Source organism: Scyliorhinus torazame, chromosome 7, assembly GCF_047496885.1.
Source record: "Scyliorhinus torazame isolate Kashiwa2021f chromosome 7, sScyTor2.1, whole genome shotgun sequence".
NCBI classification, from domain to species: Eukaryota; Metazoa; Chordata; class Chondrichthyes; order Carcharhiniformes; family Scyliorhinidae; genus Scyliorhinus; species Scyliorhinus torazame.
In genome coordinates this window covers 289855497-289876272 of record NC_092713.1, presented here as the reverse complement: position 1 = coordinate 289876272, position 20776 = coordinate 289855497, and the positions used below count along the sequence as shown (strand labels likewise).

At 41.9% G+C, this 20776-nt stretch overlaps 1 protein-coding gene across 3 annotated transcripts in view; it reads left to right on the top strand.

Moving 5' to 3' along the window:
* Positions 1-20776, top strand: part of hmgxb3 (HMG box domain containing 3) — a 105392-nt gene extending 84616 nt beyond the window's left edge. For all 3 annotated transcript variants that reach the window (XM_072512591.1, XM_072512588.1, XM_072512589.1), the window contains 6 exons: positions 727-911; positions 2411-2630; positions 4969-5102; positions 7346-7465; positions 16270-16479; positions 20239-20776. In XM_072512591.1, the coding sequence (XP_072368692.1) occupies positions 727-911; positions 2411-2630; positions 4969-5102; positions 7346-7465; positions 16270-16479; positions 20239-20685 (1316 nt within the window). In that variant the 3' untranslated portion in view covers positions 20686-20776. The remainder of the gene's footprint in view (positions 1-726; positions 912-2410; positions 2631-4968; positions 5103-7345; positions 7466-16269; positions 16480-20238) is intronic.

Below are 20776 nucleotides of genomic sequence, written 5' to 3'. Positions count from 1 at the left end.
AATTTAACCCATGGTGTTGATAGATTAGCTGCTTTAACTAAGAGATGGCTATTTTAACATGGGGTAAATGCATTTCCAGTATTGAAAAAGAAACTTACAGAAATATGCTTAGTTATAGAGTAGCAGTTAACAATTTAAAGACTTAATTCTGGAAAGAGTAACAGAATTCCAGTCGGCTTGGAAAGAGTAACAGAATTCCAGTCAGCTTTTGCAAAGAATTAAGTAGTGGAAAACATTCATTTAGTCAAATCCTAAAATTGAGTGGTTTTAAATTTTGTTTTGAGTTTTTAGAAAAAGGTCTCAAATATTACTGTAGGCTCTCGGCAAACATATAGGAGATAAAAGAATCTAGGAGAAAACCATTAGATTACTGTATTCTAGTCATTGCTTTGCTCCATTAAGCACTGAGGATATTATAGCTCAGGTTCATGTTAATGAAGAACACTTGCCTGTCCTGATCTCACCTCCCCCACCCCAAAGCTACCTAACAGATAGGAAATACTCCCGCCGATCCATGATGCCCAGGTCATTTGTGCCAGATTTGAGCAGGAATTGCAGCCTTTGGTGGTAATAACATTTCGGAGTTAAAATGGCTTGGGTCCCAATCGGTGATTTGGGATGAGCAGTAGGTTCACCTCCCCACCAGACCCATGGTGACCTCTTGCCCCCCTCCTCCAACTGAAAATTGGTGCTGTTGTCTAATATGTGGACTGATTTATTTTCCAGAGAAGGTCTTGTCTGACGACCAGCTGAATCAGCTTCAAGAGCTTCTGTGGAATGGTTATTGGGCATTCGAGTCCCTCACCATCCGTGACTACAATGACATGATTTGTGGGATCTGTGGAGTAGTACCTAAGCTAGAGGTAGCACAAAGAAGCCCTGAGAATATCCTTGCACTGAAGAATGTTGAGGTATGGTTAAACATTAGTGACTTAAGTCGTGACTTCAGATTTTACAAGTTTTCTTAACACTTGCAAAGCCTGCTCAATTGGATGAGCCAACTCGTCTTTGTGTTCCATCAAATGTTAATTGTCTCTGCTCGATCTACAGTCATTTAAAGCAGATATCCAGATTATTGTCTTGGAATTATTCCTGGATACCTAAACCACAGATTTGCCTGAGATTTTTCTGAGTGATTGTGCAACTGAATTTCTTTATTCTATCTCTGGATTTGACACTACTTTTGTCGGAATACCTTAACGTTCTAAATTTCGGACTCTTAATAAGTTTGTTTCACTCTGGCAAAGTCTAAGTTTCAGAGATTAGAGGAAAGGATATCGGCTGCTGTGACAAAATGACTGGATATTAATGCAGGACGGAGATACTATAAATTTAATTGTAGCAGAAGCAAGGGTCCTGCCATTGTTATTAATTTATGCTAATTGCACAGCCACCTCTTGATACATAATACCTCAATTTGACATTTTTACTTTGGCTGCTGAAGGTGGATATAGATAATATTTTGACCCCTGTTGGTTTATTTGTAAACCAAATCCAATGAACAGATTTCAACAAAACTTGGTACATAAGTAGGGTGTGATCGAATGGACGAGCTGATTAATTTTTGCAGACGAAGCGGATCTGCATTCTGGAATTTTTTTAAGGTCCATTAACTTTGGGAGATAGGGTGAATTTACTTTTATTTTAAAATGTTGTGGGTTGTCACAGCTGCTGTGGTAGAATTTCTCTCAAGCTATCAAAATGTGATGATATGGAGATGGCTACGTTGGACTGGGAGAAGTCTTACAACACCAGGTTAAAGTCCAACAGGTTTGTTTCAAATCATTAGCTTTCGGAGCACTGCTCCTTCCTCAGGTGAATGAAGCGGTAGGTTCCAGAAACATATACATAAGCAGTGCTCCGAAAGCCAGTGATTTGAAACAAACCTGTTGGACTTAAACCTGGTGTTGTAAGACTTCTTACTGGGCACACCCCAGTCCAACGCTGGCATCTCCAGAGCATGGCTACCATCAACACCGCAAACTGCCGGCTGAAAATGGAGAGGATCTCCAAGAAGATCACGCAAATAGACACTGACATGAAGTTTCTACAAAGATGCAAGAAAGCAGACAAGATCCCGAAAGGGCTACAGATAGGCATTGTCTTGCATCTTTGACTTTGTCACTATCAAAATGTGAGCAGAGTTTTCAGTGCAGGTTGTTGGATGTGGATTGACCTGAGGCTGCCTCTGAGATGGAAGTTCTTAGAAAACAGTTTTTTTCAGCTTTTTATAAGGCATCAACTGGGCAGGGAAACAAAAGCCGAAAGAAAGAACCATGTAATTGTAATAATTTTGAGTTGACACAGTGTGGCAGAGATGCACGTTTACTGGGTGCCCTCTTTTACATACTATTCATGGTTTTACCTACGTGTAACTTTTAATTTTTCTTTCTCTAACATTCTCTTCCAGTTTACCTGGCCCGATTTTCCTACCTCTGATGAAGTAAATGTGGAGGATTTTTGGTCCACAATGGAGAATGAAGCCATAGAGCAAACCGCATTTCCATCCAGTATCCCCATCACAAAATTTGATGCCTCAATAATTGCTCCATTCATTCCGCCACTCCTGAGGGCATCTATCGTAGTTAACAGTGAGAAAGATAAAAACCCTCAGCCACAGTCAGTTGTTGGTAAGACACTTTTTTTTTGAGAGTTTCTGCACAAGTCCCTGATCTTGAGGAAGGGCAACAAGGAAACACTGACCAGAGGCTCAGAATTTCTGGATTTTTTTCATGGGTTGGGGTGGTGCAAAAATGAGAGAGTCATAATACAGCCCTAGCAACCATCAACATTTGATTTTAGTTAATAGTATACAGTTATGGGCAGCACGGTGGCCCAGTGGGTTACCTCTGCTGCCTCACGGCGCCAAGGTCCCAGGTTCGATCCCGGCTCTGGGTCACTGTCCGTGTGGCATTTGCACATTCTCCCCGTGTTTGCGTGCGCCCCCACAACCCAAAAGATGTGCAGGTTAGGTGGATTGGTCATGCTAAATTGCCATTTAATTGGAAAAAATGAATTGGGTACTCTAAATTTTTATTTTTTTTAAATTTAAAAATAGTATACAGTTATTAATCCAAAGTAGATTATTGCTAGGTAAGTGACTGTCTGTTTGGATGACTGTCGTTCTCTCTGTACTTGCATGGGTTTCCTCTGGGTGCTCCGGTTTCCTCACAAAGATGTAAAAATTAGGTGGATTGGCCATGATCAATGTGCGGGGATAGTGCAGGGAAGTGGGCTTGGGTAGGGTACTCTTTTGGGGGTCAGTGCAGGCCCGATGCGCCAAATTACCACCTCCTGTACTGGAGTGGTTCTATGGTTCTAAGTGTTTTTTGAATATGATGTCAGCATTAATCTCTCATTTTAATATTGTATGTTATCTGTATGCGCCAGAATATTACGGGGTGGGGAGGGGTGCAATCAAGCGCTGCAGGGCTCATTAACGAGGGCTGAGTGGGACTTCTGCCCTTCACTGGGGCAGAATTCCTGCCCTCTGGGGCTACCAGGCAATTAATAGAATCATAGAATTTACAGTGCAGAAGGAGGCCATTCGGCCCATCGAGTCTACACCAGCCCTGGGAAAGAGCACTCCACCCTATCCCCATAATCCCACCTAAACCTTTTTTTTTTTTTTTTGCACACTAACGGTAATTTAGTATGGCCAATTCACCTAACCTGCACTACTTTGGACTGTGGGAGGAAACCGGAACACCCGGAGTAAACCCACGCAGACACAGGGAGGACGTGCAGACTCCGCACAGACAGTGACCCAAGCCGGGAATCGAACCAGGGACCCTGGAGCTGTGAACCTGTGAAGCAACTGTGATAACCACTGTGCTACCGTGCTGCCCAGCATTGACCAGCAACTCCGTCACTTCAAGCAGCACCAGGAAGGCATCTGTAGCAGCTGCCGCGAATGCAGCTAAAAAGGGGAGCCCAAGACCTAGGATCCTCGAAGCAAATGGGTCAGGGGGTCTATAGCTGGGAGGGTTTGGCAGTGTTAGGGAGATGGGCATGGTAGGTTCAAGGGTCGGTGCAGGTAGGAAGGAAGGGCGAGTTCAGTCTAACAGGTGCCACCCCACGATTGGTAAAGGGCAGCCCCTGAAGACGACCCTCGCCTTCCTTCCCAAACTTTAACCATTTGAGGTTAAAAATTGGCCTTGCTGCTCCCATCCTGCTTCCCATGCCAAAGGTATTATGTCGCAAGCAGTGTATTATTAGGATATTTCCGCTGATAGGAAAAACTAGAACCCGAGGGCACAGCCTCAGACTGAAGGGCGATCCTTTAAGACTGAAATAGGAGGAATTTCTTCAACCAGAGTATGGCGAATCTGTGGAACTCTTTAAGACCGTGATACATAAGTTCTTGATTAATAAGGAAATTGGGGTTATGGGGAGAAGACAGGAGAATGGGCATGAGAAACATATCAGCCGTGATTGAATGGGGGAGCAGACTCAATGGGCCGAAAGGCCTAATTCGGCTCCTATGTCTTCTGGTCTAATAGACTTTAGAACAAGCCCTTAATTAGTCATTTTAAAATGGCGGGAGGGCACCCAATTTTGCCATCTGCCTGCCCGTATTTTGGAGGTGGGCAGGAAGGTGGTGGGATGAGTGCTCACCTCCTGTGCCCCCTGCAGGAAGCACACCTGCCAAAATTCAGCCCATGTAGTGCACAGTATCTCACTTTTCATTGGACATTTTGGTAAAGGACAATATATGCCAGTTATTATGTGGTCCACCGTGACCTGTACCACTTGGCAAAAAGATCATCACCTTTTACAATATCACGGCACCAATATAGTTTAAACAAAGATGCTGATTATAATTTAATTTATCCTTTTTAAAAGAAAGAATTAACATTAGAAAAAGTTCTTTCATCTGTATAGATACTTCACTTCACCTAGCTCATTGAGAGATTTTCTTCTGTAATTGATCCTGAATGAATTACATGCCATTCCTGCCTTCAACAGGAAATCCAAGAGTGCTGGTAAGACTGTTGCATGATGAAGTTTTCAAACCAGAGGAGCTCAACTTCTACAGTGAAGCAGAACTAAAAAACTTGCTCATGTCATGTGACATCCCATTTCATCCCAATGACTCCAAGGTAAGTCGTCTGTGCAAAACAAGGAACATGAACCGAGAAATTCCAGCCTATACAGCTCCCCTCAATCCACCACTCTCCTCCATTCATATCCTGCTTCAAAATGCATTCTAGCCTGAATACTTTTTCACCTTAAACAAGCATCTTGTTTCTTCGACACTGCTCCATGCAAAACAGTGAATTTGGGCAATTTAATTTTGAATACTTCAAAAAGACACATTCTTTAGTGCACTCAAATTGAATACCTGAAGTAGGATCAAGCCCTGCAAGAGGACAGGTTCACATTGAATCAAGTCACATTCACTGACTTTGAGCCGTATCAAAGATTAATCATTAGTATGACATATTTTGACTAATCCCTTGACTGTAATTCTTTAAACTTCAGAGTTGGAGCAGCATGTCATTCTTGCCATATTTAGTGATTTTAGTGTGTTATAAGACAAATATTTCTGTTTGGAATAATTAGTTCTGCAAGTCTTGATACAATTGCCCAGTTTGGGTTCCGCCAGGCCGACTTAGCCCTTGATCCCATGACAGCCTTGATTCAAAAATGGACAAAAGAGCTGAACTCCAGATGTGCAGTGAGAGTAACAGCCTTGCATGTTAAGGCTGCATTTGACCGAGTGTGTCATCAAGGAGCCCTAGCAAAACTGGAATCAGTAGGAGTCGGTGGGGGCGGAAACTCTCCACAAGGAGACGTACACAGCACAAAAAAAGATGGTTCTGGTTGTTGAAGTTCAATCATCTCAGCCCCAGGACATCACGGCAGGAGTTCCTCAAGGGGGTGTCCGAGGCCCAGCTATCTTCAGTTGCTTCATCAATGACCGCACTTCCATCATAAGATCAGAAGTGGGGATGTTTGTCGATGATGCACAATGTTCAGCACAATTCGTGATTCCTCAGATACTGAAGCAGTCCATGTCCAAATGAAGCAAGACCTGGACAATATCCAGGCTTGGATTGATAAGTGGCAAGTAACGTTCACGCCGCACAAGTTCCAGGCAATGGCCATTTCCAACAAGAGAGAACCTAACTATGGCTGAATCCCCCACTATCAACATCCTGAGGGTTACCATTGACAAAAATCTCCTCCAGCCTCACAATCCTTTGATGTATCTGCACATCTTGAATTCTGGCCTCTTATGGAACCTCAATTTTAATTGCTCCAGCATTGATGGCTGCGACTTCGGTTGCCTGTGCTGCTGGAATTCCTTCCCTGCACCTGTCTGCCTCTTTCCTTCACTTTCCGCCTTAAGACCCACCTTAAAACCTACCACTTTGACAGTACGTTTCATCATCTGACCCAAAATCTTTTGTAGCTCGGATTCATATTTTGTTTTACAATGCTCCCATGAATCACCTTGGATGTTCCATTACAAGGGGCTGTATGAATATAATTTATTGCTGTTCTATGTGCTGTAACAATGGGGTGATGGAAATTTGAAGACAGAGTACATTATATGGAGGATGCTGAGTAGGTCTTGGTGTGATATTACATGTTTGGGTTATTAAAGCTATCTGTAAAGCATGATTGCAAGCATGTTATTTGTTACCCGAACTCTACATTTGTGTAATTGGTGCGCGGAGCCCATGTGGTCACTTGAATTTTCTGTTTTTGATGGCTTTTTTGACCTTTTAATGAACATTTTGCCATTAACAACAGTAGCATTTCTGTAGTTTCATTCTCAGCTCTCCAAGACGTGTTGGTAAAAATTCTGACCTTTAAAGCCATACAGACCTGAAGGTGCTGCAAGGTTGATGGCTTTTTACACTTACTAAGCTTGTCTCGGCTGGATTAGACACTACAAATTACCCATAATGTTTGCTGGGCAAGGTGGTGACAGTCAAAATCCTTGCTATCCACTGATATCACCTGGATGGTGCATCAATGAGGCTCTGAGGAGAGCACTGGATTAGTCTTAATTCTGGTGATTTCCGTGGTTGAAAGCTGTATCTAGTATCTTTGGAACCAAGTTTGAGCGAGAGTCAGCATGGTCAGAGAGGAGGGAGGAAAACTGACAAACTTATTCACAATGTTCCTTACTGACAAAGCAGTTTTTCTCTCATGTTTACATTTTTAAAACTGCCTTGATTTGAAAGCACACCAGAGTTGAGCCTAAGAAATAGATGCTCTTTGACTCCTTGCCAAAATGTTTTCAGAATGTAGTTTGTTTCTGCCAAAGCAAACAATTAATGAATATGCTTTGAGTTCCCTGTGTCATGTTCGCCTGGTACATATTTTGCAGGATCATTTGTGCTCTTCGTTATTCACTTTATATTCCTATGTGCTGGATGGATCAACTTCACAGATGCAACCTCCATGTGATGTGACAGGAGGAAAAGTATATAAATTGTGTCTACATCAGGTGAGGTGTGGTAGAAAGCAAACATTCTGGTGTTTGTCGTTGAAATATATCTATTAAAATAACTTTAAATATTTTTTATTTAACTCTCAATCTTCCATCTTAAACATAAGTTAGCTTCAAACATTTCAACCAGTATCCTCTCAGTTGGGTCTATTCCATTTACCGTTGTGGCCATCTAAGCCCCTGCTGCTGAGTTGCCTATGTGTAGAATGGAAGATGATTCCCTTTGTTGTGACGAGGTGACCTGGGTGCAGTTGGGCCTGCGATAGGAACTATTGATAGTGAATCACATGCTTTAGATTCATTACTAATGCTTGGGTGCATGATAAATCAGAGGAGTTTTGTGTTCACAGTCTCACAGGACTTTGTTCTTTTGGGGAAGAGGGGGGGAGGAAGGCATTCTAGATTTTATAACCAGGTGTAGAATGTACAAGCCAAGAGCTAATGTGTGAATAATGTCATGGACAGGAGGGAATTTTAATTTAAAAGAGCCCTGATATTTCCCCTCACTACCATCCATAAACGGAAAGGTGTTTTTTTTTTTTGGTTTTTGATTTCCCCTTTTTAAATGGTGTACTTTCCCAACCCTTCAATCTTGGAGTGATCCAGTTATCTATTAATAACCCCACAGAAAACACGGATAGGGCAAAATCAGAGGGTTAATTTATTTCACGCACACTCAAAGCACGGAAAGGGGTTTGCAACATACTCCCGGTACATTCACACAAGAGGGATTAGATACAGACCCACCAAATTATTATTTGACATTAGTCCAGAGTCCAAAATCAAAAGTCCAATGATGTATTCCTTCAGAGAGGCTAGCTGGGTGAAACTAATGCGGGGTAATCCACTTTTCCAGTAGCACTGACTTTCACGATTGAATGAATCAGTTTTGCACAAGGCACTGGTACAGTGGTTCAGACATTCCAGTCGAAAATAAGGTAGATGAGGGCCAAACAATTTAAACCTGGATAGAACTCTGTTTCTGCTGCTGCTATTGATGGAAAATGGGAGACTGTCTTTGTTCAGCACAACAAGGCAATACTACAGGTTCTAGTAGCTTGTGCGGGTGTCCTCCGGTTTCCTCCCACTGTCCAAAGAAGTGCAGGTTAGGTGGGATTGACCATGATAAATTGCCCCTTAGTGTCCAAAGGAAAAAGTTAGGAGAGGTTACTGGGTTATGGAGATAGGGTGGAGGCGTGGGCTTAAGTAGGGTGCTCCTCCAAGGGCTGGTGCTGACTCAATGGACCGATTGACCGCCTGCACTGTAAATTCTATGATTCATAGTTGGAGTATTGTGTGCAATATTACACTCACAATGGTGATAACTCCAAGGCAGGATAGTGTGTGGCTTGCAAGTGGTGGTATTCCATGCATCTGCTGCCCTTTCCCTTCAACGTGGTAGAGGTCATATGTTTCGAAGATGCAGGTAATGGAGTCTTGGAGAGTTGCTGCTGTACATCTTGTACAGGGAACAAATTGCTGTGCTGGTGGTGTGGGATGTGAATGTCTAAATTGGTGAATTGAATGTCGACCAAGAGAGCTGCTTTGTCCTGGACGGTGTTGAATAGAAGATACAAAATCATACTAGAAATAGTAGGGAACCAGGAGCGTAATGTGACTGAGGAATATTAGAATAGAAAATGTACTGGAGAGCTGAATGGGACTTAAAGCCAACAAATCCCCGGACTTGATGACTTGATTAGGTGGATTGGCCATGCTAAATTACCCCTCAATGTTCAAAAGGTTAGGTTGGGTTATGGGGATAGGGTGGGTTGTGGGCCTAGGTAAGGTGTTCTTTGAGAGGGCCGGTGCAGACTCGATGGGCTGAATGGCCTCCTTCTGCACTGTAATGATTCTATAAGAAAGAAGGGCAAAAAAACAAGAATGGCAAGGCAGTTAGCTTGACATCCCTAGTTGGGAAAATGCGAGAATATATTATTAGGAACATGATAGCAGGGGTTATCAGGCATGATATGACATGATTTTTATGAGAGGCAAGTCATGTTTAACAAACTTTTTAGTTTTTTTTAAGAATGTAGCTAGTCGAACCAGTAGATGATGTAAGAAAAACAGCAAATGCTGCCGGTTTGGCAATATCTGGGAAGTGAGAAGCAGGGTTGACATTTCAGTTCTGTAACTGTGATCAGAACAGTGCATGTCGATATTTGGATTATCAAAGGACATTCAACAGGGTGTCACAAAAGATTTCTACACAAGATTAAAAACTCTTGGGGTTGGGGAAATTTATTAGCATGAATAGAGAATTGGTTAAAAGACAGAAAACAAAACACATTTTCAGTTTGGTAGGCTGTTACTGGTGGTGTACCAAAAGATCAGTGGTGGAGCTTCAGCTATTTACAATCTGTATTGATGACTTGGATAAAAAGACCAATAATGTATCCAGGTGTGGTAATAAAAAGCTGTGAGGAGGACACTAATCTGCACAAAGTTATAAAGGGTTGCGTGAGCGGCCATTTAAGTGGGACATGGACTTTAGGATGGGGCAGTGAAGCTATTCACTTTGCTGGAAGGCGTAGAAAAAGGATATTTTTCAATGGTGAGAAATGGAACATTTTTAGTGAGAACTATTAAATGCTTGTGTTCAGAGGGATTTGGCTGTCTTTGTACATGAACACAAAGTTGATGTGCAGGTACAGCAAGCAATTATGAAGACAAGTGGTATGTTGGCCTTTATTACAAGGAGGTAAGGAAGCCTTGCCACAGTTGTGCACTGCTGTGGTGAGTTCACACCGGGAGCATGTACAGATTTGCTCTCTCTCCCTAAGGAATGATATGCCTACTGGGCTCACCACCACCTTCTCGAGTGCAATTTGGGGTGGGCAATAAATGCTGGCCTAGCCAGCATGGCCACATCCCATGAATGATTACATTTCAAAAAGCGTTCACTAGATTGATTTCTGGAATTTAGAATGTGAAGTGATTTTATTGAAATGTACAAAATTTTGAAAGTGTAACAAGGTAGATATTGAGAGGCTATTTTCCCCTGGTTGGAGAGCCTAGAGGGTGGGCAGGAGGTGGAAACCTCAGAATTAGGTAGCAGTGATTTTGGATTGAGATGAGAGATTACTTTACTAAAAGGGTTCAAAGAATTAAAAAGTATTGGAATCACTGGAGAAAGTGACGTTGTGGTTGAAGATTAGCCATGATCCTATTCAATCGTGGAACAGGCTCAAGGACACGTATGGCTTGCTCGTGCTTATATTTCTTATGTTATGTCCACGCGACCTGGGTTGCCTCAAATGGCTTTAATCTGGAAACATTGCAGCTCGGAATCATAAACAGCGGTGTTTGCAGAATATCCTTTAAATTTATAATTGACTAGTCCATACCTTGAGGGTGCGGGTTTGTGGCAGGCGTTCTCCTCTCCTGAAACGTACAGCACTCCAAAAGAATCTGCTTTCATGTCTGTACCAGTGGTGTCCTTGGATTTATTCCCAAAGATGTGTCTGAGCAGATGAGACTTTTATTTTCGTTCTATCCCTCTGGCTAGCTGGAGAAATAAGTAATCTTTGCCTAGTTGCACCAAAATCTGGAATTCACTTTGTGGGGAAATCCCAGAAATTAGCCCACACCCATGGCAAAATATGCCATTAAAAGCACTTTTCTGGAAGTACTCAACAGGCCCGTCAGCATCTGTGGAGAGAGAATCCGACCTGAAACATTAGCTCTGATTCTCTGCACAGCTGAATTCTTCCAGCATTTTCTGTTTTTATTTCAGATTTCCAGCATTAACTGTATTTCACTTTGCAAAGTATGCCATGTTGGCTGAATTTCCCACTTGTTTTTGCCTAGTCCAAATACCATTCCCTTGCCTAGAATCAGTACTTTAGTTGCCTTGGTGAGGTAAATTGAGAGTGGAACTGAATATCTGTCACTCATATTTCCTCTCCTTGTGTTTTTTCCTCAGTGCAGTTCTTGGTTACTAAAGAGTGTCTGGCACAGCTGAGATTTAGAGAATCATTCACGTTCTCAGAATGTTGTGTTGCTCTTTGCCTTGGTGCATCAGCATCCTCTAAGTACGTACATTGCGGTAGGGAAACAGTAGTTGAGTTGTAATCGAAATTTCATGCCACCGTTACTGAACAACCCAACATTCCCACATTACACGTCAGCTCCATTTAAAATGAATGCTGTCGGAAATTAAGGGAAAACCATGTGACTGTGCATTCTGTGGGAAATTACTTTTATGAAAAGACCTCCACTTGTTTTCTTCTAGGATTATAATTCTAACAATTTAAATACAAATGCAAAATATGTGCATGCACTGTTTGAATATAAGTGATATCACAATGGTTTCTTTGACAGTAGTGCACACCATTTAGCTCAAAGGAAATGCATGGTTAATGAATTTGAATGTTACATTGTTTCACAGTAATCATCAGCGAGGACTTATCGTTTTCTCTACTTTTACAGAAACATGTTTAGAAATTATAAATGGGCAGCAGAGGATTATTGTAGGCTCTTTTCTGTCTTTTAGAATTTGCTAAAATCAGGAGAAAACCCTGGAGGAGTTCTTTGGGGAGTGGAACAAAGGAAAGGTTCTCGGTCTTTAAACAGACCAGTCCCATTGATCAGCACTCTTAAGGAGTGAGTGTGCTATAAGGGGACCTTTTTATTATACGCCACTTTGGTGCTTTCATTCTCTTTAGACAAATTGGGATATTTTCTCATATGTTAAGAGACTCGGCTGTGGAGGAGTAAAAGGATTTAGATTTTATTTATGCAGATGACTAAATTAGTAAATTCTAATGGATGGTTGGCTGGCTGATAAGGGTAAATCAAGGAATATGGAGAAAAGGCAGTGACCTGTAAAGGGAATTAAGGTACAGATTAGCCATCTAATAGAATGACAGGTCATGCTCGAAGAGCCGTATGCCCTGCTCCTGTCAGATGAAAAATGAAATGAAAATCGCTTATTGTCACAAGTAGGCTTCAAATGAAGTTACTGTGAAAAGCCCCTAGTCGCCACATTCCGGCACCTGTTCGGGGAGGCTGGTACGGGAATTGAACCGTGCTGCTGGCCTGCCTGGGTCTGCTTTAAAAGCCAGCTCTTTAGCCCTGTGCTAAACCAGCCCCTACAGAGACAACAAGGATTGCATCAATGTACACCAGCAGTGAGGAAAACCCACTTTTTTTTGGCCTTCCTGGTGTAATGTTGCCTTACTGGAGTTAGTCAAAAAAACCAATTCTATAAGTCTGCTGCCACCGTACAGAAACTCTTTTGTGTAGAATATGTACCAGAACTTTATTGATGCTGAGCTTCCAGAATCTGACTTTTTAAAAAGCCCTTACAAGCTGGAGAATAACTTAGTAAACACACTCTGTGGAGAAATGGGCCACTTTAAAACATCTTGCATCACATTAGCTTTTATTCAAAAAAGGAGGAAAACAGAACGGCCAGTGAGCTTAATATCTGTCATAGAGGAATCGCTACAATCCATTATTTAGCAGATTATAGCAGGATACATCGAAAATAATAATGGAATCAGGCAGAGTTAACATGGTGTTTTAAAAGGGAAGTAGTGTTAAATGTGATTTATTAGAGTTCTTTGAGGAAATAAAAAACATAATGGGAAGCTGTAGATGTGGTATATTTGGATTTCCAAAAGACATTCGATTAGCTGTCACATCAAAGGTTGTTACATAAAATAAGAGCTCATAGTATAGGAGTTAACATAATTGATGAAACGGGATTGGTTAGTTAACAGGAAGCAGAAAGTAGGGATAAATGGGTAATTTTGGGGTTTGGCACGCTGAAGCTAGTGGAGTGCCACAGGGATTAGTGTTGGGGTCTCAACTATTTACAAACTGTATCAGTGGCTTGTGTGATGAATTTAGGAATTTCATATGCATATTGTATTATATGTATCTGGTGCAGTAATAGTTAAAAGCCTAGATTAGTGTGTGTATGTGACTGCTGCAGTAATTATTTTTAAAATCTTGGTTTAAAAGACAGGTAGACACTCTGGCTTCAGAAGATAATTAAAGCATTGTAAAAGTAAGATTATAATTCATTCCAATTATGTATATTGTTTACCAAAATAGGGCTAATGGAATAGAAAGAAAGTTTCCTGGGGAGTAGATAATTAGAGATATTGGGATGAATTCTCTACCTCCTCAGCCGCGTGTTTCTTGTCGGCGTGCCATTGCCGGCAGCAGGATTCTCTGTTCCTGATGCTGGCCAATGGGATTCCCCATTGTAGCTACCCCATGCTGCCATGAAATCCACGGGTGGGGCTGCGCTGCCGGCGGAACAGCGAATCCACCCCCTTGTGTTTAGCTTTAGTAAGATGGTCATAACCCCGTTAGTGGGATAGATATAATGTAGTTAATGGGAGGAGCAGGGACTGCAGTCAGGTGTTGAGTTAAAGAATTTGCTGTGAACCGAACATGAGCCTTTTGCCAAATGCTGGAAGGTTAAACAGTAGTTTGACACAGACAAGAATCTGCAGGCTTTTCCTGAAGGATCTCTCTCTCAAAGCAGTTTATCCAGGACATCTCTATACAGCAAGTATTCCTGGGTTTGCTGACTGTATTTAAAAGTGAGTTTTGACCCGAGGTGGGTTTGCTTGATTAGAGATAAAAAGAGGCAATTAGGAGTTAATGTTTCATTTTATTGTTAAGCATTGTTTAGATAGTAATTGTAAGCTATTTCTGGTAGGTTAAAGTTAATTTAATCCCATGTTAGTAATAAAGTTTGTTTCAATATACCATATTCCTATTTGTGCATGGAATCACTCCTGGAACTAAGTATCCTTTCCTCACAGTCTTACAGATTAAATAAAATATTGGTGTTTCTGTTCAGTATCCTAGTAACTGTTGTAGAGTCTAGTCCAGGATCATAGTATTTGGATGAGGGGACTGAATGTGTAAGTTTGCCAATGACACCAAGGTAGTTAAGAAGGTAAATTGTCAAGATGAGGTTGAGAGTCTACAGAGGGATATAGATAGGTCAAGTGAATGGGCACAAAATTGGCAGATGGAGTCTAATGTAGGAAAATGAGAACTTGGCCACTTTGGCAGGAAGAATAGAAATGTCAGTATACTCTTTCAATGGAGAGAGATTGCAGTGCTCAGTGATACAACGGGATTTTGGTATCCTGGTACATTCACAAAATGGTAGTATGCAGGTGCAGCAAGTGAATAGGAAGGCAATGGAGTGTTGGCATTTATTGCAAGGGGAGTGGGATATTAAAGTAAGGAAGGTTTACTGCAACTGTACAGGGCCTTGGTCAGACCACAACAGGAGTACTGTGTATAGTTTTGGTCTAATTATTTGAAAAAGGGTGTAAATATGTTAGCGGCAGTTCACTCGATTCATTTCTGGGATAACCAACCTATCTTGTGAAGAAATGTTGAACAGTTAGGGCTTATACTATTGGAATTTGGAAGAATAAGAGATAATCTTATTGAAACATATAAAATCCAGAGGCGATTTGATAGGGTGGATGATCAGGAGGGTGTTTCATCTTGTGGGGGAGACGAGAACTACTAAGGGACACAATTTAAAAATAAGGTCTCCCTTTTGAGATGGCGATGAAGAGAAATGTTTTCTCTCAGACCGTTATTAGTGTGTAGAATCTCTCAGAAAGAATAACAAAGTGATCGAGGGATACAGATTCATAGATCCTTGAAAGTGGAGTCACAGGTGGACAGGATGATGAAGAAGGCATTCGGCATGCTTGGTTTCATTGGTCAGAACATTCAATACAGGAGTTGGGACGTCTTGCTGAAGTTGTACAAGATATTAGTAAGGCCACACTTGGAATACTGTGTACAGTTCTGGTCACCACAGTTTTCATGCTGTAAACATCTATGACTTCTGTGACTAAGTGAATGCGAGGTCATTGACTTTATTCAAGGCTAAGTTAGATAGGGTTTTAGTCGACAGGACGGGGCAGACAGTAAAATGGAATTAAGACCACAATCAGATCAGCCGGAATCTTATTGAATGACAGAGTAGGCTTGAAGGGCCATAAGGCCTACGGCAAAGTCCTATATTCCTTTGCCGCGCATTGTTCAAATGCAAAGCTAATTGTAAGAGTAGATGTGTAGAATTCTTTTTTTAGTGGAACTCCTGTAACTTTTAATCTAAATTGATTGGAACATTAAAGAATTAACAAACTTCTGTTCATAAAGTGCCTCGCAACCTTAGGATGTCTTCAAACTCTTCACAGCCAAAACCTTAAAATTACTTGTAGACAATCATAATAGTTAAGTTGCACACAGCAAGCACTCAAAAACAATGCCATTAGGGTCAGCACTTTGAAGGTCTGCGTTGAAGGCAAAATTGACTAGGACACCTGGGAGAATTCTTTCGTGTTCTCCAAGTAGCACCAAGTGTTTTTTTTATTAATATCCATCTGCTTAGACCACAGGGCCTGGTTTAAGACCTCTCAGGAATAAGGTGCTTTCAACTCACTGCTGCTGTGAGGGATCAATTTGGATTATATGCTCAGTTCCGGTGTTGGAGTTTAGAAATCACGATCTGATTTTAGTGAAGTTTTTGGTATACTGGCCAATATTTACCCCTCAGCCAATATTACTAAAGCAGATGATGTGGTCATTTATCTTATTACTGTTTGAAAATAGGCTGCTGCATTTCTCTGCACCAGTGACTGCAATTCAAGAGAACTTTGTTGTAAAGTGCTTTTGGATATCTTAAGATTGTAGAAGGTTGTGTCACTGCAAGTTCTTTCCATTCCATCTTTAAAATTGCTGAATTTAGTATTAGTGTCTATCATTTGCTGCAAAATAAAGTTCCCATATTTTTTGACTAGGTTATTTGTGGATCAAAATATCTTGTGAGAAGAGAATCTGCACGTGACCATGTTGACCTCCTGGTATCTTCACGCTACTGGCCCCCTGTATATGTTGTTGACATGGCTCCACATGTTGCACTAAATGCAGATGTGCGGTACCCTGAAATTGCTGGACAAATATGGGGACATAACCAAGGCTGTTTTTCAGATCCACTGGAGCCACCAAAGGTCTGTACTACATCTACGTATTACTACAGTAAGCTGAAAGTTAATGCACTTTATACGACGCATGGTCTGAGAACCACTGGGTTACTTTTGTTTGAATTTATTTTATCTATGTTTAAGCAGTTTCTAATCCAGGAGCACTGCATGGTTTCTGCTTCATGTTCATTAGCTGGTTAACTATTTACATGAACTATGATTTTTTTCAACTTTTAAAATGCATTGCCACAACTTTAAATTTTGTCATAGATTTCCTTTCCATCTCTAACTTAATCCATCCCTTTAATTTCTCTGCTCGCAACCCCAACGCACTGTCCATCCGGCCTCTTATGAATGACTCCTCCCCCCATCCCACCATCAGCAACCCCACTCGGGTTGGATACTCAGGACGTTTCACACAAAACCCTCCAACTTTAAACTTTCCTCTCAAGCCCTCATAAAACTCACTTCCTCGATCAAACTTTTGGTCATCCGTTCTAATTACCCCTTTGTGCTATGAGATTATTTTGCTGAAGGGACCGATGGGGCTTTGGTTTAAAGTCTCATTTGAAGGGCATCATCCCCTACAGCACTCCCTCAGTGTGACAGTCTAGATATTGATTAAGTGTCTGCTGTGAGCTGAAAATCTGGCTCAGAGGCAAGAGTGGTAGCGAACCAACACGGGCACCTTAATTGATTGGCACAGTGGATATATTTTGAATGTCTGTGCGCTTAGTGCTTTCCTAAGGATAAGAGAAATACTGCCTAAAATTTTACTTTCTTTCTCTCTTTCTTCCATTCTTGGCCTTTAATTTTTTTAAAAATCATTCATTGAATGTGGGCGACGCTGGCTAGGGCAGCAATTAAAGAAGGTGGTGATGAGCTGCCTTCTTAACTGCTGCAGTTCAGGTGGTGTAGGTACACCCACAGTGCAGTTGGGGAGGATGTTTGAGGATTTTGACCCAGAGACAGTGAAGGAACGACAATATATTTCGAAGTCAGGATGCTGAGTGACTTGGAGGGGAACTTCCAGTTGGTGGTGTTCCCTGTGTTTGGAAGTTGCTGTCTAAGGACCCTTGATGAGTTCTTGCAGTGCACGTCAACTTCATACTTGTGACATAGAACAGTACAGCACAGAACAGGCCCTTCAGCCCTCGATGTTGTGCCGAGCATTGTCCGAAACCAAGATCAAGCTATCCCACTCCCTGTCATTCTGGTGTGCCCCATGTGCCTATCCAATAACCGCTTGAAAGTTCCTAAAGTGTCCGACTCCACTATCACAGCAGGCAGTCCATTCCACACCCTAACCACTCTCTGAGTAAAGAACCAACCTCGGACATCCCTCCTATATCTCCCACCCTGAACCTTATAGTTATGCCTCCTTGTAACAGCTACATCCACCCGAGGAAATAGTCTCTGAACGTCCACTCTATCCCCCTCATCATATTATAAACCTCTATTAAGTCGCCTCTCATCCTCCTCTGCTCCAAAGAGAAAAACCCTAGCTCCCTCAAACTTTCCTCATAAGACCTATCCTGCAAACCAGGCAGCATCCTAGTAAATCTCCTTTGCACCCTTTCCAATGCTTCCACATCCTTCCTATAGTGAGGTGACCAGAACTGCACACAATCCTCCAAATGTGGTCTCACCAGGGTCATATACAGTTGCAGCATTACCCCGCGGCTCTTAAACTCAAGCCCCCTGTTAATAAACGCTAACACACTATAGGCCTTCTTCACGGCTCTATCCACTTGAGTGGCAACTTTCAGAGATCTGTGGACATGAACCCCAAGATCTCTCTGTTCCTCCACATTCCTCAGAACCCTGCCGTTGACCCTGTAATCCGCATTCAAATTTTTTCTACCAAAATGAATCACCTCGCACTTATCAGGGTTAAACTCCATCTGCCATTTTTCGGCCCAGCTCTGCATCCTATCAATTTCTCTTTGCAGCCGACAACAGCCCTCCACCTCATCCACTACTCCACCAATCTTGGTGTCATCAGCAAATTTACTGACCCACCCTTCAGCCCCCTCCTCCAAGTCATTGATAAAAATCACAAATAGCAGAGGACCTAGCACTGATCCCTGTGGTACATCGCTGGTAACTGGTCTCCAGTCTGAAAATTTTCCATCCACCACCACCCTCTGTCTTCTATGTAATAGCCAGTTACTTATCCAATTGGCCAAATTTCCCTTTATCCCATACCTCCATACTTTCTTCATAAGCCGACCATGGGGAACCTTATCAAACGCCTTACTAAAATCCATGTATACGACACTAACTGCTCTACCTTCATCTACACACTTAGTTACCTCCTCAAAGAATTCAATCAAATTTGTGAAGCAAGACTTACCCTTCACGAATCCATGTTGACTATCCTGGATTAAGCTGCATCTTTCCAAATGGTCATAAATCCTATCCTTCAGGACCTTTTCCATTAACTTACCGACCACCGAAGTAAGACTAACTGGCCTATAATTACCAGGGTCATCCCTATTCCCTTCCTTGAACACAGGAACAACATTTGCCACTCTCCAGTCCTCTGGCACTATCCCCGTGGACAGTGAGGACCCAAAGATCAAAGCCAAAGGCTCTGCAATCTCATCCCTTGCCTCCCAAAGAATCCTTGGATATATCCCATCTGGCCCAGGAGACTTGTCGATCCTAAGGTTTTTCAAAATTGCTAATACATCCTTCCTCAGGACATCGACCTCCTCCAGCCTACCCGCCTGTATCACACTCTCATCCTCAAAAACATGGCCCCTCTCCTTGGTGAACACTGAAGAAAAGTATTCATTCAATGCCTCTCCTATTTCTTCTGACTCCATGCACAAGTTCCCACTACTGTACTTGACCGGCCCTAACCTCACCCTGGTCATTCTTTTATTTCTCACATAAGAGTAAAAAGCCTTGGTGTTTTCCTTGATCCCACCCACCAAGGACTTCTCATGTCCCCTCCTAGCTCTCCTAAGCCCTTTTTTTAGCTCATTCCTTGCTACCTTGTAACCCTCAAGTGACCCAACTGAACCTTATTTTCTCATCCTTACATACGCTTCCTTTTTCCTCTTGACAAGACATTCAACCTCTTTTGTGAACCATGGTTCCCTCACACGGCCATTTCCTCCCTGCCTGACAGGGATATACCTATCAAGGACACGCAGTATTTGTTCCTTGAACAAGCTCCACTTTTCATTTGTGCCTTTCCCTGATAGTTTCTGTTCCCATCTTATGCTCCCTAATTCTACAAGGTTATTATTATTATATTATTATCATTGTAGGCGGTACACATTGCAGCAAGCTTGCAGTGGTGGAGGGAGTGAATGTTTGTGGATGGGGTGCAAATCAATCTATTTAGATTGCCTTAGACATTCAGCAGATTGCAGCACCATTGTTGTTCCTTCTCTTTCTATCCTTTACAAGGATACAACATGGAGCACCAAAGCATATTGAAAATTGCAGCTACTAATCTTGAATGTGCCCAAGGGACAATCTGAACGTATGGGAAATGGGAGATTTCCTGAATATCCCCTTGACTGGTTCAATTGCACAACATTATGAGTGATTAACATCAGCCCTCCCTACCCCCATCACTTTTTTTGTCTGGAAGAATCCCAAGAAATCCTGCAACTTTTCGGTAGAACCAAATATGTCACAAGATTGTTCCATTAATAAACTGGATATCTCCGTTTCTGCTTTCGGAAAGTATGAGGTGACAAAGTAGGCCTTTTAGAACTCAATAGTAGAGATTCTATGAGTGGATTTAAAATTGAATTTTTCTTTCAGCATGTATCCTGTCCAGAGCTACTTGATCAGCATTACACTATGGATGTGACTCTAATGGAGAGCAGCATTCAACATCCTATTACCAAGTCCAATACCCGTAGAATTGTACAACATGATGCAGACCAGAGCTCAGAAACGAACATAATGGCAGGACACCATTCTACCAGTCTATGCAGTGAACTGGAACCATACAACAACGTGATCAAAGCTTTTCCGGACAGCAAAGTGCATGATGTCCGGCAAAAGTCCATCACTTTTGAAAATGCTACTTACTATTTTTTATACAATCGCTTGGTTGACTTCCTCACCAGCAGAGACATTGTAAACCAACAAATCAATGAAGTCTTGCAGAGCTGTCAACCTGGAGAGGTGGTGATAAGGGATAGTTTGTACAGATTGGGAATAGCACACCTGAACACAGAGAGCGAAACCGAGGAGCTGGCATAACAACTGATCCTTAATATTAATTAAGGAAAATGATCTGTCAAGTAATGTATTTATTCACTGCTTCTATTTAATTAAAAATATGTGTTTGTGA